The following is a 25,006-nucleotide window of genomic DNA, read 5'->3' as shown; positions in this document are numbered from 1 at the left end:
ATGTTTGTTTTGATACAATAAATTGTAACCGGATACTTTGACTGCCTGTTGCTATGGTTACTCACAGCTGATGTAGCCAGCGCATTTATTTATTAACTTCGAACGGTAAACGGTCAGTTTCACCAGAACTCCTTTACTAGGTGTCCTCTATCACTTTTTAATGGACACCCTGCAGCCAATCAGAATCGAGTATTCACCCAGACCGTGGTATAAAATGTTTTACGTACATAGTTTGATATATAATTAATATTCACAAAGTTTTTATGAGTGCAGAAAAAAAGGAACGTAATAGGTTCACCTGTTATATTTTTTAATTGCTTGCTTACAGTTTTTATGTGCCAATTATTAGTTAGTTATGTAAATGTTATGTATGTTTTCAGATGTCTCTCCTACTACTGATGCGCTGTATGAAGATGTTGTTATGGTGCTCACTGTTTTCTGTGACAAACTGGAGTCTGTCTCAAAGTAAGCTTTACATGTTATTAACTTGTTGTAGTCAGTATTAGTAGACTAGTATTAGTGATTACTATTATTAGGGGTGTTTGTTAAGATGAGATTCACTTTTACTATAGAACCTACTGAGGAAAATCTTAACGCTAAGAATTAAACTTCTGGCAAAATGCATGATTGATGCGTCAAATCGTGTGTCTAGTTTAGGAGAGGAGTGCTAATACGTTTCTAATCTGTTTTATGATTTGTGCCTGATGAAGAATAAAAGGGCATACAAACCCCATTGACTTGCATTGAAGGCGGAACACAAGCCATATCTAGGGACCAGGGGCCGGTTGCAAAAACTGCTAAGACTAGTAAATATAAACGGGTGAAACTCGAAAAATTAGAATATCGTGCAAAGGTTCATTTATTTCAGTAATTCAACTTAAAAGATTAAACTAATATATTATATAGACTCATTACATGCAAAGTGAGATATTTCAAGCCTTTATTTGTAATAATTTTGATGATTATGGCTTACAGCTTATAATCATCACAATATTCTAATTTTGAATTTGGGGTTTTCATAAGCTGTAAGCCATAATCATCAAAATTACAACAAATAAAGGCTTGAAATATCTCACTTTGCATGTAATGAGTCTATATAATATATTAGTTTCACCTTTTAAGTTGAATTACTGAAATAAATCAACTTTAGCACGATATTCAAATTTTTCCAGTTTCACCTGTAATATAGTCACTTTGAGCAAAGACTCAAATCTGTCATACTCTGTGTCAGAATATGCCTACTTCCTTACTATATAGTTGGTGAAAGTAGTATGAAGTAGTATGTCTGAATTTGACAGTGAAAAGTAGGCAAGCAAAGCCAACATGACGGATGTAGTACACCCAGATTTTTATTTATATTACATACATTCATACTATATTGAATGCACTTTTTAAAATGGTAATTATGAAGTTTGTTCCTCCTCTAATGTTGTACCTACTAGGGCAGTATGCGATTTTGTAAGTGCGCTAGTGTTTCATCAATGTGACGAGAGATGTGTGTGTTCTTCTTCAGTGAAAACCAGCTGCTGCAGTTGTTGTACCTGGAGTGTATTCTGTCTATGCTGAGCAGCTGTCCTCCCACAATGCACCTGCATCGTAATTTCACTGACCTCATCTGGTGAGACTTGTTTAAATCAAGGATGTTGGCACTTTATCTAGTTAAACAGCTCAGCTTATGTTAAAATACTACTTAAAAAAAAAATTTAATTTACAATTAATTGCATTAAATTAACATCATTGTTAACATCAATTGACAGCCCTCATAATCATACATTTCAGCATATGATTACAAGTGTGAATAAATGACTTTTTAATGTGTATGTTTTAAGCTTACACTGTAATTGAAAAAAAAACAGGGAAAACATTATTTAATTAATTAACATTAATTCAATAAATTTTCAACTATTTGTACAGTATGTAAGTATTAAGGTCTGCATGAAATGAAAGTTGTGACGTACAGGGACATTATTTAATTAATTAACATTAATTCAATAAATTTTCAACTATTTGTACAGTATGTAAGTATTAAGGTCTGCATGAAATGAAAGTTGTGACGTATATGAGAGTGAAACGGCTTCTGGAATGAGAAAAAAATGTAGGCGGGGCTTGATTTTGTCCGTGGGGGATTGATTGGATGGTTGTGGTCTGCTATTGGTGGATCTCATGTGAGTGACAGGTTGCCCCGCCCTCATCATCATCAGAGAAGAGAAGAGATGTCTCTTCAAGAGGAAGGGGAAGCTATTCTGAATCAAAATTATGAGGCTCATGAATTAAAAAACATTAATGTGCACTGATAAATCATTTATGATAAATACAAAAATTAAGAATTTACTTTTTTGATTTCATGCTGACTTTAGTCAGCTAAAAAATTATGATCTAAAAGTATTCTCCACCATCTATTCAATGGGAACCATGGTATTAGCAGGGTATGTCCAAAAAATGGTATCAATGTACAATATCCAATAAACACGTCTATTTTTTTTGTAAACGCATACTCTCAATTTGTGTTACTTTGGTCTTACAAATTGACTATTATGATTCTGAGAGGAACATGGTGCAATGATGCATCATCAGTGTGTCCTGTGTGTACACAGGAAGCAGTTGTGTCCAACTCTGGTGGTGATTATGGGAAACCCCGCGAGTGATAAAAGCATCAGCTCTGCCCACGGTGCGCAGTCTCAGGACTCAGACGCGGCCCCAGGGACAGGGGTCTCGGACCAGGGCCGGGGTTCTGGCTGCTCGTCGAGCGCTCCCGGCATGATCGGGCCCGTCGTTCGCACCATCTGCTATGTGGCCGCAGAGTTAGTCCGTCTGGTGGGCTGTATCGAGTCCATGAAGCCGGTGTTGCAGTCCCTGTACCACCGTATTCTGCTCTACCCCCCACCCCAGCACAGAGTGGAGGCCATTAAGATTATGAAGGAGGTGAGAAATCACAAATAAGACTGAGACACACGAAAACTGACAACAAAGATCTAGCTTCATGTCACAAAGTTGCGCTTGAACACACTGAAAACACTACATTCGACTTCCAACCAGTGTTGACAGACGTACGATAATTATCATATTTGTACGATCATTTTGGTTCCACTTTATTTCGATAGTCCACTTTCGACATTCTACTAACTATAAGGGTGTATTCACACCAGGAAAGTCCAATAGTTCACTTGCTTTGGTCCGGACCAAATTTTTTTTTTTTTTTTTGGTACGGTTCGCTTTCACACTGCTCTTTTTGCAAGTGAACCAAAATTTGTAAACAAAACCACACGTGTGCTAAGGTCGTCCATTCATTGGACAAGGATTCTCAAGTAGGGAAATCAGGAAGGGCAAAAAAGGCTCAGCATGGAGATATTTCGTACTGCAATATTTGTTATTTTACTAATTTTGTGTTATTCTGTACAAACGCAATATGAAGAAACTGCGCAGAAGACGGATAAGGTATAAAGTTTTTATTCATAGAGAGGGGCTATGTAAACACATTCAAATAATGAGATTCTTATTGTATATACTGCTAACAAGTGCTGTCAATGTTAACGCTTGCGATTAAGTTTGTCCAGTTTAACGCAGCGTCATCCTTGTATTGTAACTATCGTTAAATTATATGAACTGTAAAAGCTTTTTTTGCATCTATGCGCGCTTAGACTAAAGAGAACGCTCTGTATGTGAATGTCCTGATGCACACACTCATTCATTCATTCATTCCAATGATGCACACACACGGCGTGCAGAAAGACGCGCAACAGTATCGTGTGGCCAAACAGCGCGCAGGAGTGGAATTCTCTTTCGCACTTGAACAACAATAACACAAACCATTATGCCAAAATCTCCGACTACGGAAGCCTTTTAACTTAAAGGCGCAGTGCTTTCTTGCAATTGGGTCGGTTCATGTTCACACCGTAAACGAACCGTACCAGAGTTCGTTTGGAAGCGTACCGAGACCACCTCTTCAGCTGGGTCTCGGTTCGGTTGTTTGGTCCGCACCCGAGTTCGATTGCTGTATTCACACCTGCCCAAAAGGTCCGCACCAAGGGGGGAAACGAACTAGAGCTCGATTCAATCGAACCAAACAAGCCAGGTGTGAATACACCCTAAGTAACTTTGCAATGTCGACTAACTGTCATTAGAGTATGACTACATACTCTAGAGTAGAGTGACTACAAATACAGAGATTTGTCCGATTTGCCGTAACGCGTTTCTCCGTATTTACAATTCTTTGCAGCCTTTAGCCACTGCCTATAACATGCTGGATCCTTCACTGAAAACTGAGAACAACTCACTCTAACTAAATATTTAGTCTTTGTATTTATGCACTCGGGAACAATACAAGTCGACATTATGACTAAAAGTTTGCTAAGAAGTATTTCCTACTAAAGCAAGGGGGTATTTGACTGTGGTAAGCATATCCATAGCAGACTAGGGGGCTGTTTACACCTGGCCACTTCATGCGTTTTCTCAGATCGGATCGCTATCTGATTTATCAAAACAACACATGGTCACATAAATGTGTTTTTGCAAAACGGATATAAATCCGATCTTCAATTCCCGCGCTATATGCAGATTTAATGGAGAGCACGTCACCGAAAGCAACAGATATGAGCTGCATTTTATTGATCATCAGCTAATTTCAAAATCAAAGACTGCAATAGGAGAGAGCTTTAACAGAACTGGTAAGATCATTTCGTTTCTTTACTTTTAATGAAGATGATTAGTGTGTTAAGCGTCTGCGACTCACTTTCACTTTGATTTGCGATAGTTTGCGGCGCGTTGGCTTGATGAATAGACGCTTATCTGAGGTGATGTGTGTTGCAGGAGCGCCATCATAACTGACTATAACATGACATATAGCCTATATAAAACACTCACACGTTTATTTTTTAGCATTTTTGGGAGGAGTAAAATTGACATATGTGGTTTCAACAACCAGATCATTTACACCTGTCCAGTTTCGTCTGGAATGCGGCCCAGACCTCCTCCTGAATTGTGGTTTGAGCGATCGGATTCAAATCCGTCTCGAATGCGTTTCGGAGGGCATTTACACCTGGTCTTTTCACGATCGGATAGCTATCCGATCACAGAAAACGCATGAAGTGGCCAGGTGTAAACAGCCCCTAGGACTGGCCTTGTCCTCTTTTGTAAAGTCATATAATGCTGTTGTGGATTTTTTGTTGTAGTTTCCATTCACGCCTAGAGAAGTATACCAAACTATGATGACTCTCGCTTCTAAGAACCCCTGAAATGTGAAAGACATTACAAAATCATCTTGTTTTATGCCCCCAGATATTTGAGTTTACTGAGGTTTTGTGTCCTAATAAGCATGCTGTTGTTCCTCTCGCCCCCTGCAGATTGTGGGAAGCCCCCAGCGCTTGTTTGACCTGGCTGGTCCATGCGTCATTGAACCTGAGACGAGAAAGAGGTCTTTCTCAAAAAGGAAGTCGCATCTTGATCTTCTCAAACTGTAAGATATTTTGTTTCTAATTAATTCTAAGATTAATGTACATCCCTTTTCAGACTAGACAAACACGAAGCGCCAACAGGGGTAAACACACTGATCCGAGCAAACCAGATGAACATGTCTGTTGCCGTTGACTGGTGTTTGTCAATGCAATGTAATTGGCCTTAAAAGTGTATCTTAAGCCAAGTCACCTTTATTTATATAGTGGTTTATACAATACAGATTGTTTCAAAGCAGCTTCACAGTAATAAACAGGAAAATAACAGAATCAATGATGCAAACTTCATCAAATATGAGACAAATTCAAATTCTGCTCTATAGCAGCTGTAAAAAGACAATAGTGTCATTATTCAGATCATGTCAGGAGGTCTCTACAGAAGAAAATAGTTTTGTTAATCAGCTTGAGTCAAATCAGTGTTGATTAATTTCAATAACGGTGTCGATGCAAAATTTGTCAATTATGAAAAAGTCAATTCAGCATCTGTACAAAGACATATCCAGATCAATTTTACTCAATTGATAACTGTACTGAATGTCAAGTGTCTTTTAAACCCCAACTAAGCAAGGTCTGTGTCTTAAGTCTTTGGGCCACAGTTCCCTTTGGTGAAAATCCAGCTTTTAATGTTGTTTATGTGTCTATGTGGTGTTTTTAATACGCTTTAAGACAAACCATGTGTAAATTCATAAGTCGACAGCATTACTGAGTGTTTTCTCCTTAAAACTGCAGTGAACCAAAGACAGTCTCAAAAACACGGTTTGAAATCGCTGGTGTTTCTGACGTCACAAACGACCTTGTAACCAATCAGGGGTGCGTTTCCCCAAAGCATCGTTAGCCAACTATGGTCGCAAGTTCCGTCGTTGTCAACATAGTTAAACATTTATTTTTTTCCCGAAAACATCATTCCAACAAACATTCGCAAAGTTGTGTGTTTGTAACGACAGCTCTCGAGCTGTGGTTAGAAGCAGAGTTTCTTGTTTGCATGACATATGTGGACTCAATAAATCCTATCTTAAGCCAGATAATCAAGCTGACATTCAGTACAATCTATATCTTTTATTTGGAATACATACAAATGTCATTTACGTATTTTAGTTTGTCAAAAGATTTAAAGCAGCGTTTTTGTGCGAACGTGCTCTAGTACGTAAGAACGAGCCTATGATTGAATCTGGAAATAAAGCACAATAACTGAGAAAAATTTGAAATAGTCCTCAGATGCCATGTCCGTAATTTATAGCAAAACATCTAGCATTAATTTGATCTCAAACAGATTTATTAAAAGAAGTTATTACTCCACCAAGTTCGTGACATCATTAACCAACATAGTTGAACGACCACTTTGCGACAGTACGGTTTAGGAAAACAGTCGTGACTAGCAAAATATGAAGAAATAAACTACGCTGCTAAACTACCACACCCCAGGTCAACTTGTGATCGTCAACGAGTGGATCTCTGAACTGGTGTGAGTGAGTCGAGACGGGGCTCATTTGCATATTCATAGAACCTCGTATACTAAACGAGGCAAGGGTGTAGAGTTACATTCAAGTTATTTGAAAAAATATGTCATTTTGGTGATCAAATATGAGTTTTAAGGGATGAAATTATTAACTACAGGGGCACTTTAAGTAATTTTTACCAATGAATGCCACCATCTTTCCCATTTTCTCAGGGTAATGGATGGTATAACGGAAGCATGCATGAAGGGTGGAATTGAGGCGTGCTACTCGTCCGTCTCCTGCGCTTGTGCACTATTGGGTGCTTTAGATGAGCTCAGTCAAGGGCGTGGCCTGCAGCCAGACCAGTTTCGAATGCTGCTGCGGCGATTGGATGATCTGAAGGAAGGGGCGGAGTCAATGCGTGAGCCTGTAGAACTCAACGAAGCTGATTTCCGCTGGCAGCGGCGCGTACTTTCGGCTGAGAACGCCGCCTGGGAGACCAGCATCACTGAACGCAGCCCTGACATCAGCATCAGTGTCACGACTGACACGGGCCAGACCACTGTAGAGGGGGAGATTGGTCAGACCACTCTGGAAGGGGAAATGGGCCAGACCACTCCAGAGGATTTTGGGGAGGGACAACGCCTACCATCGCCGTCTATCGGCGGGGCCGCAACGGGAGCTCGCCCGGATCTGCCTGAATGTGTACGAGACAGTGGCGTCCCAGAAGCCCCGTCCAGTACGGCCCCTCCCGATGTAGTGCAGCGCAGTCACGGCTTGGCCTACCCTGACATCACCAACTTTCTATCTGTGGAGTCCCGGACACGCTCGCATGGCTCACGGTACAGCGAAAGTAACTTCAGTGCGGATGAGCAGGAGCTGTCGCGCTATGAGTTCGATTCGTGCGACCAGTACTCAATGGCTGCAGAAAAGGACTCGGGACGCTCCGATGTCTCCGACATGGGGTCTGATAACTGCTCTCTGGCTGACGAGGAGCAGACGCCGCGGGAGTGTCCCGGGCACCGTACGCTACGCACGGCTGCTCTGTCCCTGAAACTGCTGAAGAACCAGGAAGCAGATCAACAGAGCGCCCGGCTCTTTGTGCAGTCTCTGGCTTCACTCCTGCCTCGCCTGCTGGGACTGCACAGCACCACCGATGTAGACGTGTCCCTGCAGAACTTCTCTACCACCTTCTGTTCGGGTCTGCAAGCAGGTAACATGCCGAATGTTGTGTACAATAATTAACCGATAGCCTGTTTATAGACTACTGGCCTATATCAAGCCACGTCAGTTCTGGCAGGTCACGTTAGTCAAGCTCGCATCAGTGACTCTTAGCTGATCCTCTACTATAGAGCTCCGGACGTCACGTGACCTACTCTGTTTAAACCGCCATATTGGCAGGCAGGAGGCGCTCAGGCAGTCCGGTACCGGGACGTGAATGAATGACGGCAGCATGAGTTTCAAGGCTTTAATTCAAAATACATAGACTTGTACATAACAAAACTTAATAGATTAAATATAACAGATCCCTATAATGCCCCCGGGGTGCTTTTCATGTGTATTGATAAAGGAACTGATAGCTTTGCTAAAAGTAGGCTAATAGGATGAAGAAGAGTCAGCCTCCACAGAACATAAAATATTCTTTTTTATTTTATTTTTCGTGTTCGCATTTATGAGGGGAAAAAAACAATGTTACGGACTTGACAGTTCTCCATTATGGACATGATGACCGCTGTGAAAGTGACTTTAAAACTTTCACGGACTTCAGAAAGCACAAAGCCTTTCTTTAAAGTAATTGTATCTTAATTTTAATTAATGCTTCATCAACCAATTGCCTAGATTTAATAAATAAGAAGTAAATATAGAAGACGATAGATAAGAAACGGAGGCGCCGGCGCGTGAACTGGACTCTTGTCTCATAAATGAACCGAAACTATGTAGGCTACTTCACAGACCTGATAAATGTATAGAAAGCTTGATGTCTACTTTTAAACAGAACATTTAAAAACGAAAAACAGACTGATCTCTGCTTGTAATCAGTATGAAATCTGCATTTCTCTCTGGCGCGTTACTGTGAAGATCGCGAGTCAGCATCGTCAACTTCATATCTTGAAGCCGACACACTGACACAGAAAAACCTTGTTTATTAATAAACAATTAAAATGTCTCCTTGCTATATTTGACATATTCATAATCATTACCTTTGCCGGTTCTTTGTGGCAGCTTTCAGATACGCCACCCTTGCTACATGAACGCACCATGCATCAGCACCGAAAACGTGATTTAAAAAAAAAAAAGTTCTATCTAAAATAAAAAAAATCATGATACGAACAGAATTGTAGGTTTGGTCTATTGTTACAGCCTTAGTAAGATGAGAAAGCAGGAGTTTAGTCATTTGTTAGTTGTAAAAACAAACAAACAATGGCTATCTGAACATCTTTGCCAAGCGCAAACCAGTACAGAAGTAATCAATAAATTATCGGGGAGGGTCATGCTTTTTTTCACAATGGTTTTGGAGGGTCATAGAAAAATTAATTACTGGCGATTGGCGAAGGGAGGGTCAAGTCTTTTTTGACTTTCCCAAGTTTTTCCCAGACATGAAAATATCCTAATGATGTGTCATTAGATGTTCATAGAAATAATCAATAAAATAAAAAATAAAAAATTGTTTATGGAAAGTGTGTGAAAAATTTTGTTTTATGGGATAATGATACTATATCTTTACTGTCACTATTGTAAAATTATTCTTTTATATCTTTACGGTGGGATTAAATGGGTTAATCAACAGTTTAAACATTCCCCAAAATCATGTTGAAATTTTATGGTTTTAAAATTTAAATAGACTTTAAATCATTCGACCGCTATTGATATCACTGCTACAGCCGCTCTGGCGCTCTCCTGATTTGCCTGCCAAAATGGCGGAGTTTAGATTGCGTGACGTCAGCTTCCGGAGCTCTATAGGAATACGACGTCTATCACTGTATTCATATATAATCTCCTTCAGTATTATCAGCAGCGATCGCGTTTCTCAGGAGCGATTACCCTCCTCCCTCCCCAGCTCCTCCTGTCTCAGTCAGGATTTGGCCTTCTGATTCCCCTTTGAATCAGACTAAATTCTCGAATTATGTTGCACACTAAAATCTTGAATTAATGATATCTGTAATACATTCTTGTTCTGTTCTGTTTACCCTATTTATTGGGGGGTTATTGCTCTTATCCATGCTAGGCTGCATGGATGCGCAGGGAGTTCTTGCCCAGAACAGAATCATACCGCCAATCCAAAGTGTATGCTAATTGTCAACCATATTTGACGATAGCGGTCTTGACAGAAATCACATTTTTTAGGGCAGAGGTGTCCAGTCATGCTCCTGGAGGGCCACTATCCTGTAGAGTTTAGGTGAGCTTGACTTTGGCTGTGAGTGGAACCACTCAGCAACATAAGTCTATGCTATTTAAATACTGTGGTAGATTTTCCCCTACACACCTGACTTAACTTTACCTGGGGCGTCTCCAGACGATACCCTAGCGTCTACAGTCGACACTTGCAAAATTATACTCAGGTAAATTCACCACTTACTGCGTTGGATGACGCCTAAGAGTAGATAATCCAACCGCATAAAATAAAATGCCTAAGAATTATAGTTACCTGACCGCAATCTAACCCCGCCTATGAGTCTCACACTGAGTCGAACGACGTCTCGTTCCTTTTTGAACACTATCACTTGGGAAGAAGGTCTGTAATGCCTTCGAATATGCTTTAATCACGGCTGGAGGATCTCATACCAATTTCAGAGAGTATCCCACCAGCAAAATCAATACAACAGTTTTCATAGAATTAGGAGCATAGCAAAGGTGACTTGATTCATTACATAATCTTTCTCCAATATGATTGGTTCTTATTCAGCAACCCTTCCCATACTAGGTAGAAGCTTTACTTTGTTACTCAAAGTCGTGAGTTTATAAATTTGGATATCTGGCTAGTTTCATTTCCCCTTTTGTTATATTTGGAGATGATTCACGAACACATTGACCAAAGTGTTTGGAAACATTATTTTAGGTTTCAAAAGCATAAAAATGTTATTCCTGTAATAAAAAGAAAGGTTAGTTATTAGAATTATGATTAGTTTAAAATACAGTTTACATTTTATTTAAAAAATTCCATCACAATAGCTATAAAGTGGAGTCTATATTTTGATCAGGTTCATTTTGATAAAAATTACACAATATAACATTAAGATTACATGCAAAGAGTTTTTACTGTTATAAAAACACAGATTTGTGAGCATTAGCAAAACTGAAGGTGACAGAATTAACATGAAAACACATGATCATTGGTGAATCTGGCCAATCATTCATAATCTTGTCGTCGTCAGAGCTATGGTTATTGGCCTATGCCAAAATGGCCAAATATCAGTAGTTTTTTATTCAGGCTGGGTAATTTATGCATGCTGACGTTAAGTTAAATCCCCCCTTTAAAGGGTTAGTTCACCCAAAAATTTGTACTTACCCTCATGTCGTTCCAAACCCATACGACTTGCGTTATAAAAGATATAATATCGAGGTATAATTTAGGCTATTACTCACATAAATACTGATCAACACACATACATAGTGCTCATCAAATCTGGTAAACAGAAGCTCAAACATGCTTGAATGTATGTAATATGATGGTATTGGTAATATGATGTTATTATGTGGTCTTATTCTCCAGGTGGGGTTCATTCTCCAGGTTTCGAGGGCAGTGAAAACCTGAATTGTCAGGCTCTGATGAATGCGGATGGATTGTACCTGGTTTCCTATTATGCTTTACTGCTCAACCTCAAACTGTGCTGCTGTGACTTCTACCACCGGAAACCCACGTCTGCCCTGGTGTCTTTGGTACTCCTGCAAACCTGCTTTAATTTACCATACACTTGAAATATCTCTGAATTAACTGAAGGCCGGCCCACACAATCTGATGGTGATGTTGAATGAGCTGTGTGTGTGTGTGTGTGCAGAAGGAGTTTGTGCGTCAGATCCAGAGCAGTGGGGTTCTGGTGGTTCTGTCTCAGGCCTGGATCGAGGAGCTCTATAACCAGGTCTTGGACAGAAACCTGCTGGGAGAGGCGGGATACTGGGGCTCGGCAGAGGAGCAGTCTTTACCTCTCATCACCATGCTCACTGGTAATACTCCTTTGTGTGTTATGAACTGTAGAGGTCTCAAATGAGCAATTATTGGTTCAAACCCGTGGTGTGAAGGATTAAATGTATAACATATACAGTCAAACAAACATTTATTCAGATACCTTCAACATTTCTCACATTATCACAGTTTATTTGCTATAGTTTAGAAAATGGTAATAAAATATGACAAGAACTGAGAGTTATCAAATCAGTTGATATTTCACTGGTTTTGTCCGTGCTTCTGTTAGACTCTCACAGATGAATAATGTTGAATATCTGTCAACTGTTAAATTTAACTATACAATTAGATCATACCAATTTAGGTCAACCAATTACCAAGCAATTCAAATACAATTCTCAGTCTGTGGTGTAAAAAGTTCGCATTAGCAATTAAAGAAAAAATACTTCAGCAAAACATGGTCAGGTCAAAGTGTCTGAATAATTTTTGGTCCCATATTTTTATAAATTTTACTGGTAGTCACTGTATGAAGAATATTTGGGTATAATATGTCACAGTTTACTTTATTTTGCTCTCCTCACTTTCATAAATGAACTATAGTGTCCTGCAGCCACTAGTAAAAGAATATCAAAATTTATATCTGGTGTCTGAATAATTTTTGGTCTGACTGTATATTATATTTGTGTATGGTGAATTGTCAGATATTGATGGACTGGGCAGCAGTGCTATTGGTGGTCAGCTGATCAGAAAGGCCTCAACACAGTCGCCCTTTGCCTGTGACAAGAATGGCAGTGACAACTTGGTGGCAGGTACTGCATAAATGCATATCCACACACACATTCGTAAAGAGGTTACAGAGGTTTCTTTTCTTTGTCAGCTCTCAAAACAAATGCACTTGTGTAGTTGATCTGACATTTGATATGATAAACTATTAAAACTATTTTAAACATCTTTTTTTATTTTATTTTTTGAATATATTTAAGGGTTAGTTCACCCCAAAATGAAAATTCTGCCATTAATTATTTACCCTCATGTCGTTCCAAACCTGTAAGACCTTCGTTCATCTTCAGAACACAAATTATATTTTTGATGAAATACGAGAGTTTTCTGACGCCTCCATGGACAGCAATGCAACGACCACTTGCAAGGCCCAGAAAGGTAGTAAAGACATCGTTAAAATTGTCCATGTGACTACAGTCGTTCAACCTTAATGTTATGAAGCAACGAGAATACTTTTAGTGCTTAAAAATAAAAATAAACAACGTCTCTTACACTCTTTATGTTGTATCCACACTGCAGCGCTTCCGGGTTCTACATCAGAACGCCGACACTGTTCACGTGAGCACCATGACACATGCGTGTGATGCTCACGCAGGAGCCGGCCAATAATGAGCCGACGTTCTGATGTAGAACCCAGAAGCGCTGCACTGTGGATACAACATAAACAGCATAGGAGACGAAAATAAAGTCAGAAAAATCCATGTGCCTAGTCATGTTGTGTATTTCAAAAAGAAGAGGGGGCCAAGCACCGAACCCTGAGGTACTCCGGTGGTAAGTCGATGTGACTTAGACACAAAGATACCCTGAAAGATGTACTTGTAATGACTCAAACCAGTACAATCTTTGGATATCCAGTAAAGAGAGGAAGGACTAGCAGATCTGGTGATTTATTTTATATTAAGTCTATGGAAAAGTCCAGCAGAAAGAGTATGCATAATCTTCAGTGACGGATGGCAAGGTAGTCTGCAATTGTAGCCTGACTAATTGCTATCTCGGATGTTGTTCTCTCTCATATGAAGAGGACAGATGAGAATGTCTTAAAGTTTGTGAGAATCTGAATCCATGGAGAGATTGTCAAATCACAAGCTTTGACAACACAGGGTCAAGCGGTCATTCCCTCATCATGGCCTCGTTTCTGACAGGTGTGGTATTTGCCCGCTTTATCCTGACCGGCTGCTGGAAAAACCTGATCGACACGCTGTCCATGCCGCTCACAGGACGCATGGCGGGAAGCTCTAGGGGTCTCGCCTTTATTCTAGGAGCCGAGGGAGTTAAAGAGCAAACTCAGAGGGAGAGAGACACCATATGCCTTAGCCTGGATGGTCTACGCAAGGCTGCGGCTCTCAGCTGCGCTCTGGGTAACATCACATTCATTCGTTTTTATTTCTCTTTATAAAAGCTTCTGCTTCCTTTACAGACATACATCTATAAAAAAAATTATGTAGGTAGTTTAAGCCTTTTGAAAGACTTGGAGACAGAAGCATCTTGTTGTAGATGCTTTGCCTGACTTATGTATTGATTTACTTATTTTATTTTATTTTATATTTACCTGTGTGTTTTCTATATATGCATGGATGAATGTTATTTGTTAAACTCACGTGAGTTGTGTGCTGATAATCTTGACCAGGACGCTCTTGCAAAAGAGATTTTTAATCTCAAAGTGCTTTATTTCCTGGTTAAATCAAGGTTATAATAATAATAATTTCTGTTCAGTTATAGTGCTCCCATTATAGGACACTAATGGAAATGGTGTGTTTGCTGGCACTTAATTCTCTGTCATTTAGGTGTGGCTGCCAACTGTGCCTCAGCTCTTGCCCAGATGGCAGCAGCATCATGTGTTCAGGAGGAGAAAGAGGAGAAAGAATTGGGGGAGACTGGAGATGCCATTGCTCAAGGTACTCGCACACATTTAACATGATCATACTGTATTTAGAGTCATGTGAAGGAATGCTCTGAGAACATACTTGTACTTAGTCCATTACTGTGTTTGTGCTTTGGCTGATACTGTGCAGCATATGTACAATGTTTTTGCATAAATGGTTGGGATAAACTGGAAGCAGAACAAAACTCATTGGCAGTATTCATGCCTGCATAGAGCTGCTGTTGCACACAGTACATGAGCGCACACAAACAAAACAAATTTGTATTACTTCCTAACAAGTTCCTTATAATTCTCATAACATTTATAGTATAGTGAGACTATCCCAACATATTGTTTACTTGGTAATACTTTACAATAAGGTCTCATTTGTTAACATTTGTCAAGGCATTATCTATCAATGAACGATATATTTTTTACAGCATTTATTAATCTTTGTTGATGTTAATCAACATTTTCCTGTACATTTTAGTTCACAGTGCATTCACATGTTAACAGACACACCCCGTAAAGCAGGGGTGGGCAACAGTTTTAGTCTGAGGGCCAAAGTTACTTTCGCAAAGTAAACGGAGTGCCACACTTTGGACAATTGCAATTAAACAGTTATTTGCATTGAATTAATTTGTACCATTTAATCATATATGTACAAGGCTACTCTACAGTTATTGACAGCTACTCTGTCTAACAACTGGATTTACTTTCAAGGATTAATTTCCTACACTACCCTGCATATTGTTCAACTGTCATTCATACCAGTTGTAGCTATTCAAGATATTAACAAAACTGCAAATATATGTGTGCAGGTTACATTAACATACATATACAGACTTCAGGCAATCTGGCTTGGAATTATCATATTTAATTGAGGCTATATACCACCAGAAAGAGACCTTCATCACTGAATAAAAAACATATTCAGCTGATTACATTTGTGATTATTCATTTTTATTGAAATTTTTCTCACATATTTTGTTCAAATCTTTTATAAAATAGAACACAATTTAAGTGCAGATCAACTTCACACATATGTTTGCTTGAAAGATATAAAGGACAACATGGAATATGCCTATGCATCTCACAAAATTAAAATTTGATTTAGCTGTATCATAACCATCTACGCGGGATCATAACCATCTACGCGGGGCATGCATAAGAAATGGCAACATGAAACTGAACAATATTGTAAAAATAACACCATCAATCAAGGGTAACTTAATGGAACTTTGGCTAGGCTTACCTACTTTAGAAAATGTGTTTCATCCTATGCAACTGAGATGAAGAGCTTTTTGTCGGTGTTCTGTAACTCAATGTGAACAATTGAGGCGGTCGCCTTTCTTAACTAATACATCGAAATCTGGGGTCGTGTTCGACGTTGAGATGCGCAACACGGACGACAGGTGTGCGTCGGTTAGTCGTGATCTGTTGCGTGACTTGTTAAAGTTCATTATAGAGAAAGTCTGCTCGCATACATACGTGGACCCGAATAAAACTAGCATCCTTTGCGCATGCCTCCGCATGTTAGGAAACTTGGCCTCGTTCAATGCACCGTAAAACCTGTCCAATGATGACGAGGTGAATTTCTCCTTGAGAGTGGGATCGCACTCATACCTGTCAACATTTGGTTTTCAAAATCCGGGAGATTTCTCCGGCGGCGGGGGGGGGGGGGGGAGTGGGGGGTTGAGGTATATGTACAACTTGTAACGACTGGAAATAAGGTGTGGCCCCTTTAAGAGCTATGCGCTCCCTGTTGAACTGTCGGCAGTATTGTATTGTATGTGCCTTGGGCCTCGAACACCCCTTTTACTGGCAATGCGAACACCCCATGTATGCGGGTAATTTCTGTTTGATGCTAATTTTTATCTTATTTTGTTTACTAAGTAACGATGTGGACAGTAGAACGTGTGACAGACAGTTAGGCTACACGAGTTAGATTTGGGAATAAAGTGCGAGTTGTGAGATGCCAATCGCCTCCGTGTGTCTGTCTGGCCTCTGCATGCAATAACTTCAGTTGTGAGCTATCCCTAATCTTCCTGAAGCAACGCGTTACAAACTGTACTTCAGTTTCATTGCGGGGACACCACCTTCACCTGCCATCATGTCTATCGGCTCGCTTTCGGGTTAAACTTTCCGCGACTGCGCAACTGGGTTATAGGTTGCCAGGTTGAGGTGACAAACGGGTTGAAATTGTAAATGGTCTGTGGATTGTGTGAATATAATGCATTTAATACAATCTGGCAACTGGTCAACATTAGACAAACATATTGGTCCGATTATTCATAAAGGAGTTTGGGCCATGCAAATTACGGGAGTTTCCCGGGAGAAATAACAAACCGGGAGGGGTCCGGGAGATAGGGCTAAAAAACGGGAGAAACCCGGGAAAAACGGGAGTGTTGACAGGTATGATCGCACTGCATGTCAATCAACTCAAGCTGAGCCTCCGGAGGCGCTTGGTCGCTGTCAAAGGAAAAAGGGGCGGACACCAGCTCCATCTCTTTTTCTATTTTTCCGAAATCAGAGAAACGCCTGTTGAATTCAGTGTGCAGATCCTCGAGTGTGGTGGTGTATTTGACAGTGAGTCGGGATGGCACATCCTTCATTGTGGCAAGAGTTGGGAAATGTGTAAAGCTCTTGTTTGTCATTTGTCGGGAAAACAGAGTCAGCTTTGCCCTGAATGCTCGCACGTAGGAATACAGTTCGTGCACGAACACATCCTTCCCCTGTAGCTTCTGATTGAGGTCATTCAAATGGCCCATTAAATCCACAGCAAAGGCAAAGTCAAGCATCCAATCGGAATCTTCAAGTTCTGGAAAGTCACCAGCCTTCCCGACATTCTCCAGAAACAGGGCTATCTGACTTCTCAGGTCCCACACACGGCGCAGCACTGTTCCCAGGCTCAGCCAGCGGACTTTTGGTGTGGTATGGGACATCAGTGTGTTCTGCCTCACTCTCCTCCAACAACTGGATAAACTGGCGGTGCGGTTCAGCGCCCGGGCCCTGATGAAATTGACAAGTTTCACCACAGTTTTGGTGACGTGATCAAGCTTTAACACCGACTTAGACAAGGCCTCCTGATGAATGATGCAGTGCAAGAAAATCAGAGTTGAGTTTGGGTCATCCTCTCTCACCCTGTCCTGTATCCTACGCAATAGCCCAGTGTTCTTCCCGGTGAGGTTTGGACAGCCATCAGTGGTCACGTTCAGTAACTTCGCCCACGGTAGTTTCATTCTCTGCATGCATCCTGACACCGTATCATAGAGGTCTGAACCCCTTGTCGTCCCCTTCATTGATTCCATCGAAAGAAACTCCTCCACTATTTCAAATGTGTCAGTAATACCTCTGATGAATATAAGCAGCTGGGCAGTGTCTTTAATATCAGTGCTCTCATCCAGCGCTATTGAAAAGTATGTGAAATCACTGGCCCTGTTTAGCAATGCAGATGTCAGCTCATCATCAATTACCTCGATGCGACGAGTAACTGTACGGCGAGACAGGCTCACATTTTCGAACTGACTTTTGCTGTCAGGGCACAGCACGCTAGCTGCCTCTACCATACAGTCTTTTACAAACTCACCATCTGAAAATGGTTTGCTGTGTTTGGCGATTTTGTGTGACACCATATAGCTCACTTTTGTTGCTGACTCCTGTACATTAGACTGCTTGGTAAAAATATTCTGCCTGGCAGTTAAGTTGGAGGACAATCTCGTGGCTTTTTCTTCCCTCTCTTTTGCGGAGAAATTCACGGCATAATTAGCATGTTTAGCATTGAAGTGCCTGCTAATATTATATTCTTTAAAGACAGCGATGCTCTCCTGACATATCAGACAAATCACCTTTGAGCCGACGATCGTAACGAAATATTTTGACGTCCATTCTTTATTGAATGCTCGACATTCAGAGTCAACTTTTCTCTTTTTTACTGCACTCATTTTGACAAATTGTTTATGCCGCTGGCCGTTTAGAATTTGTTACTTTGAGGAGTGAAGAAGAGAAGTTAAGTCGCAAATTGTAATTTCACACAGCGACATCTGTTGGATTGTTTTTAATAGTAGGATCGCCGTACATTATTTCATTATTATATAAATGGATAATTTCTTGAATTTTCTAAAAAATGACATTTAGGCTACTTGTAGGCCTATCTTTTAAAGTCCTTTTTTTTATTTTTAAGAAAAAGCTCAGTATTATAGAATAAGCAAAAAAAAAAAACTTCACATATAAAACAAGAAATATAACACAAAAACAAGGTAGGTTACATAAAAATAAAACATTTATAAATTATTTTATGATTAACATATTACTGTCTTCAGTGAACTAGTTCATTTATAGGTATAAACGCAAATTATAATAATATTATTAGCTTACATTTAGGTTTTACATAGAAGGCACTTTTATCCAAAAAAAAGGAACAACGCAATTCGTCAAATGTCAGTCATAATACAGGTTAGGCAATAATAATACAGGGCTAAGATTATCACAAATAAACACAAGATTTTGGCGCATATCCAAGTGTGTGTGTGGAGCGCGCACTGCATGGCACGGGACTGGAGGCGCGGCCGCGAACACTTGCATTTTACTATCAACAGTGGAAACAACTTAAAATAGGCTGCTACTCTATCATTTCTGGTCATACAGAAAAGAATAATACATCATTCGCAACTACATTTATTTGTCCAAACTCACATTACAAGAAAACGTTGTGCTTTTGTAAAATACAATAAATCAGGTGCGCTTTCATGATCTCCGTGAAGTGGAGCGTCTCATAAATGAACTGAAACAAAATATAGCCTACATATAAAGCTTAAAATGTTTACTTTTAAACGAAAAATTAAAATGGCTCGTAATTTTTTCAGACACCTTTATTATCATTAGCCTATAAATGACATATCTCTGTATGGTTCCAGAGCTCTTCTCATTCAGCACTGCGGGGAAAATATTATTTCCAGGTTCTAATTTGGCCTTATAAAAACCAGTAAAATCGATTTTTTTTTTTCATATTAATTTGTGAATATTTTAAATGTTTAATAAAGGGGCAAAATGTCGGAGGGTGCATTTGGCATCTAACCTGGTTTTGTGTTATATTTCTTTTTTATAATAAGTCTTTTTTTGCTTATTCTATTATACTGAGTTTTTTCCTTCTTAAAAATTGGACTTTAAAGATACAAGTAGGCTAGCATAAATGTTTTTTTTTTTTTTTGAAAATTCAAGAAATTATCCATTTAAAAAATTAAGTTTAAACATAATGAAATGCATAAACAGGAGGTCTGGTTGGCACAGACTGGGGGAGAGGCCACAAATCTGTGAGTAGGCTACAGTTTACAAACCCGTGGGAATGGATTGCGAAAGCGTGGGCACGGTTTAATAATTTGTGGGTACAGATTGCAAAAACTAAAGGCACGGTTTACAAATCTGAGAGCGCGGATTAGAAACTCGTGGGTACGGTTTATTAATCCGTGAGCACGATTTGTTAAACCGAGGAAACCGTTTGAGAATTGAGTTTGACAGAGAGTACAGTTTATAAACTGAGCGGACGGATTATTATTTTTTTTTTTTAAACAGGTGACTTCCCGGGATAAAGGCGGTGTTTTTTTTTTTTTTTTTTGTGGTGTGTGTTTCATCCAAATTGCGAGCGCATCGAGTGCATCCCGGGGGCCGGATTGAAGCACTATGCGGGCCGGATCCGGCCCCAGGGCCGTATATTGCCCATGTATGCCGTAAAGTGTCCCTACTATGCTATTTTAAAGTTTCCTAATTTTGTTTTGGAGGTCTCCTACAAAAGGTTAACATGCATCAAACTGTTTCATTTTCTCATAATATACATTGAACACCACCACATTTTTCAATGACTCAATGGAAGAATCAGTGTCTTTAAATCCCTCCTTTCCGTGAGCTACTCTGCTCTGATTGGCCAGACAGCTCAGTCTGTTGTGATTGGTTGAAGCTAAATGGTCATTACCATAACTGAACTTCAGCTCTGGAGGCTTCCTCAGTTCTCAGCGATTGTACACACTGTAAAGCCAGTGACGATTTGTCGAATGTACAGTTTGAGGTACTTTATGAGATGTTGCAACTGTAATTTCTCACCATCAGCATTAACATTAAGTTGTATGTCCATCAACAAACCAATGTGTGTATTTCTAATTTATTGCAGTGCACATGTGGGAACTGTATCAATAACGGTGCATATGTTAGCCGAGCACTAACGTGAATGACTTATGTGACATTAAAGTTTGCAGAACAAATCTCGCTCCATCCTTTATATTTACTCAAAGTAGTAAGAACGACAGACGATCTGCATTAATAGACACAGTTCTAGGTAATAGTGGCCCACAACTGATTAGCAGAAGTATTTCAGTAAGAGTAATCAGTTAGCAGGAGACCTACACAATATAAAACTCAAAACGAAGTATTCTGAACACCTAGTAGAAAATATATACATCTATAATTATTCATACTTACAGGTTGTGACTCTGAGCAAGCTGGTCTAAATAAACTGGGAACTGACCTATCTTTCAAGAGCAAGCGTTTTACGAATCCCGTGTTGAACTCAACTTGAAGCAGTTGTCAGTAAAATGACGTGTTGTGGGCTGGTCAAGTTGTTCACAGGTGGACAACGTACAACATAGGCAGGCATTATGCAAAAGTCTTTTCTAGTGAAGTAGAACCGTAAAGCAGTAGGATTCGGATTTCAAATTACTCGTAATGGCGGTTCAGAGTCGATTCTTTCTTTTGAGAGACAATAACTTGTATTTATCGAGCACTTTCGACTATACAACTTTGCAGAACATTTACATTCACAAACAGCTATATTTAACACACTGCATTAAAGGGATAGTTCGCTTTGAAATACATTTTTGGTATGTTTTAGCTTACCTCAAGGGCATCCAAGATGTAGGTGTCTTTGTTTCCGCAGTAGTTTCAATTTTGATATTTTTAGGTCAAAGCGTTCTTGTCTGTCAGTCATATAATGCAGGTCTATGGTCACCACCTCAAAGAGCATGCACAGAGAAGTCCAAATTAAACATGATTTAATGACTCGTAAATGTAAGTACACATTGATGGCCTAAGACACGAAACGAGCGGTTTGTGTGAGAAAACGAACAGTATTTATATCGTTTTTACCTCTTGTAACCACAGCCACGTCCAAGTGATCTGAGGGCGCCGGCGCTTCGGTCTGCGCAAGCGCCGGAAGTGATCTCCCGCGCGTGTACGTCACTCATTGTTTACACAGAGATTTCGGAAGTGTTACCTTTCACTGTGAAGATCTAAACATATTTAGATATTAGGGGTGTAACGATATTCGAACCGAACCGAAAAACCGCGATACAGAACACACGATTCGAATCGCGATACTTTCATTGCGTACCGAACACGCCCCTCCCCGCCCCCTGCTACCCCGGCTCCGCCCCGCCCAGCCCAGCCCGGCTCAATAGACCTCATGTCTTGTGTAGGCTACAGTACACAACGAATTCAGTTTTGTAGCCTAACCACCATTAACACCAAATAACAAGCTCCGTGTTTTGTTACTTTCGATAATAAGCAAGGTGTAATCTTTCAAATTCTGTCTATTTGATAACGAAATTCAAACAATAAATGGCGTTTTGGCGCTCTCTGATGTGGCGTGACAGATCGCTGTAGGCCTACTAGGCTCCTGATTTCAAGCAGCAGCGCGGCGCGCGGGTAAACGCGATCATCTCTTCCTCAGTTACAGAATGGACACCTGAAGGTATGTTGAAAGATGCAGTATACTTACTGAAAGGCATCATAACTCGTGTAATCGCTCAATCAGTGTTTCAGCAGCGGAAAGACGTCAATAAAACAGCATAGCTTGTCACTAGCATTATATTTACCTCAACAGCCAAGTGATTCAGTGTCCACAATTTTGGTTCCTAAATGAACTCTTGCACTAAATAAATGCACCATGTTAGCCTATATATTATATTTTACTTAACCTGTTAATGATATCTTGATTATTTAATCTATGTTTAAAATATCTTTCATGAAAATGACAACTGTGTAAAGTATTATATTTCAATAACAAATTAGAGTAAAAACACAAGTTAATGCAAAAACTGCCTTATGTTCAGTTTACATGTTTTCATACAGTGTGTTGATTATTATATCTAAAAAATAAATAGCATCTGAATTCAGGTTAAAAGTCTAGGCTACAACCTTTAATGTTATAGTAATGTGCGGCTCCCTATATAGTTTACAGATTTAGCAGATTTTTTTTTTAATCCTTGTGAAACGTTTAATTGTAATTGAATTAATTTAAAGACAAAGATCATTTTTTTGTTAAACCACTGTTAAAAAAAAAAAAAGAAAAAAAAGAAGCAATTTTAGCTTTCTAAACCGAACCGAACCGAATCGAACCGAACCGAACCGAGACGTCAAAACCGTGGGAAAACCGAACCGTCAATTTTGTGTATCATTACACCCCTATTAGATATACAGGAAATCGCAATGGAAGACGATTTCGATATATCAACAGACAACGTTGAATTTTTTTCGCAACCGCACGAGAGATCACTTCCGGCGCTTTCCGGCACTTGCGCAGACCGAAGCGCCGGCGCCCTCAGATCACTTGGACGTGGCTGTGGTTACAAGAGGTAAAAACGATATAAATACTGTTCGTTTTCTCACACAAACCGCTCGTTTCGTGTCTTAGGCCATCAATGTGTACTTACATTTACGAGTCATTAAATCATGTTTAATTTGGACTTCTCTGTGCATGCTCTTTGAGGTGGTGACCATAGACCTGCATTATATGACTGACAGACAAGAACGGTTTGACCTAAAAATATCAAAATTGAAACTACTGCGGAAACAAAGACACCTACATCTTGGGATGCCCTTGAGGTAAGCTAAAACACACCAAACATTAATTTCAAAGTGAACTATCCCTTTAGAGGGAATATAAGAAAAAAAACAAAATAGGGGCACTTTAAAATGTATTAGTAAATCCTCAGTTTATTATCTAAGCTTAACGATGAACGATACTTTACAGCATTTGTTAGTTCATGTTAATTGATGTAGTCAACTAATGTTAACAAATGAAACTGTATTGTAAAGTAAAGTGTTAACCTTAACTTATACAAATGAGTAAATGCCATATTTGGATAAATGGTGCATTGGTGATCAATATTAGTGAGTTTTTAAACCTCTACTCATTCTTTGTGCAAGGTTCCTCATAATGATAGGGCCTGATAGGGGCATTATGGGAGGGTCTTTGTCTTTCTCAGGTGTGAAACGCATCAATATTCATGATGATTCACGCCTCCTCGCATAAAGCTTTCTTAAACAAAACATGTCATACAAATAAATCAATATATTGTTTTATCTGAATGAGTACGCGGGATGATTTTCACATAGTTTTGAAGCAAATATTCTAGGCTATGTGAAAAGTCTTGTGAAGAAATAATCAGTATGGGTTTTCTTATTTCAGTGACAATTTATTTGTGGTTTTTCACAAACCACTTTGTACAAAACTACAAACTTTTACATACATGCTGCTGACATATTATTGTAGCAAAGTTTGTGCTGAATACAGTGTTATCAGACTTTAGCCATGAAAATATCACAAGTAACAGAAATAAGCACAAATGTCAGAGCATGTCAGAACACCTCCAGGACTCAGAAAACACCTCAGACCCAAATATTGAACTAACTAACCTCAGACCACCAGTTCAAACCCTACTGCTCTTCTGTTTAATGATCTTGCATGTGTCTGTGTTGTAGTTAAGCAGCGTGTTGAACAGAAACTCGAGCAGATGGGCCGCTGTCAGGGCGTGAGGCTTCACACGGCTCATGTGCTCTGCATGGACGCTATACTCAATGTGGGGCTGGAGATGGGCAGCCATAACCATGACTGCTGGCCTCACGTGTTCAGGTAAAACACTCACAAATCAGTTCTTCGGGAAGAACCAGGACCTGATCTTACTGTCCAATCTTTAGTAAAGTAATCAAATTGCTTTTAGGCCTGTCACCAGATGAAAATAATTCATCACTATTACTCATTAATTGTTTGCAAGTAATCTGACATTTTGAAATGACTCAAATTTGCCTCTAAATATAAACATCTTCCTTTCAAACTGTAGTAATGCGTTCAGTTCTTCTTTTAAGGAAAGAAAACAGTATATATGTAGCAGCACTACTATGATGGTCTTCTCATTATTGATGTATTTCGCTCATGCTGTTGGTTGAGGTTTTTCTTATAATTAAATGCTATTTAACAAAAAGTCTACATGGGATTTTACTTTTAAATCAGTACATTACCGTGAATCAAGTCTAGCTATCAACTTCAGTGAATTTACTCTAATCATGTTCACTCGCATTCTGTTTGTCATCT

At 39.6% G+C, this 25,006-nt stretch overlaps 1 protein-coding gene across 1 annotated transcript in view; it reads left to right on the top strand.

Annotated features, from left to right (window-relative positions):
• The window catches only part of arfgef3 (ARFGEF family member 3), a 120,257-nt gene that overhangs the window by 22,654 nt on the left and 72,597 nt on the right, over nucleotides 1-25,006 (top strand). The window contains exons 8-18 of the mRNA XM_056261900.1: nucleotides 381-465; nucleotides 1,514-1,618; nucleotides 2,595-2,922; nucleotides 5,340-5,452; nucleotides 7,117-8,096; nucleotides 11,595-11,761; nucleotides 11,881-12,046; nucleotides 12,707-12,814; nucleotides 13,928-14,143; nucleotides 14,570-14,680; nucleotides 24,397-24,547. Coding sequence (XP_056117875.1) covers nucleotides 381-465; nucleotides 1,514-1,618; nucleotides 2,595-2,922; nucleotides 5,340-5,452; nucleotides 7,117-8,096; nucleotides 11,595-11,761; nucleotides 11,881-12,046; nucleotides 12,707-12,814; nucleotides 13,928-14,143; nucleotides 14,570-14,680; nucleotides 24,397-24,547 — 2,530 coding nt within the window. The remainder of the gene's footprint in view (nucleotides 1-380; nucleotides 466-1,513; nucleotides 1,619-2,594; nucleotides 2,923-5,339; nucleotides 5,453-7,116; nucleotides 8,097-11,594; nucleotides 11,762-11,880; nucleotides 12,047-12,706; nucleotides 12,815-13,927; nucleotides 14,144-14,569; nucleotides 14,681-24,396; nucleotides 24,548-25,006) is intronic.

This window comes from Rhinichthys klamathensis, unplaced genomic scaffold (genome assembly GCF_029890125.1).
Source record: "Rhinichthys klamathensis goyatoka isolate OS25496 unplaced genomic scaffold, OSU_Roscu_1.1 h1tg000188l_1, whole genome shotgun sequence".
Taxonomy (NCBI): domain Eukaryota; kingdom Metazoa; phylum Chordata; class Actinopteri; order Cypriniformes; family Leuciscidae; genus Rhinichthys; species Rhinichthys klamathensis.
This window is presented reverse-complemented; position numbering and strand designations above follow the sequence as displayed.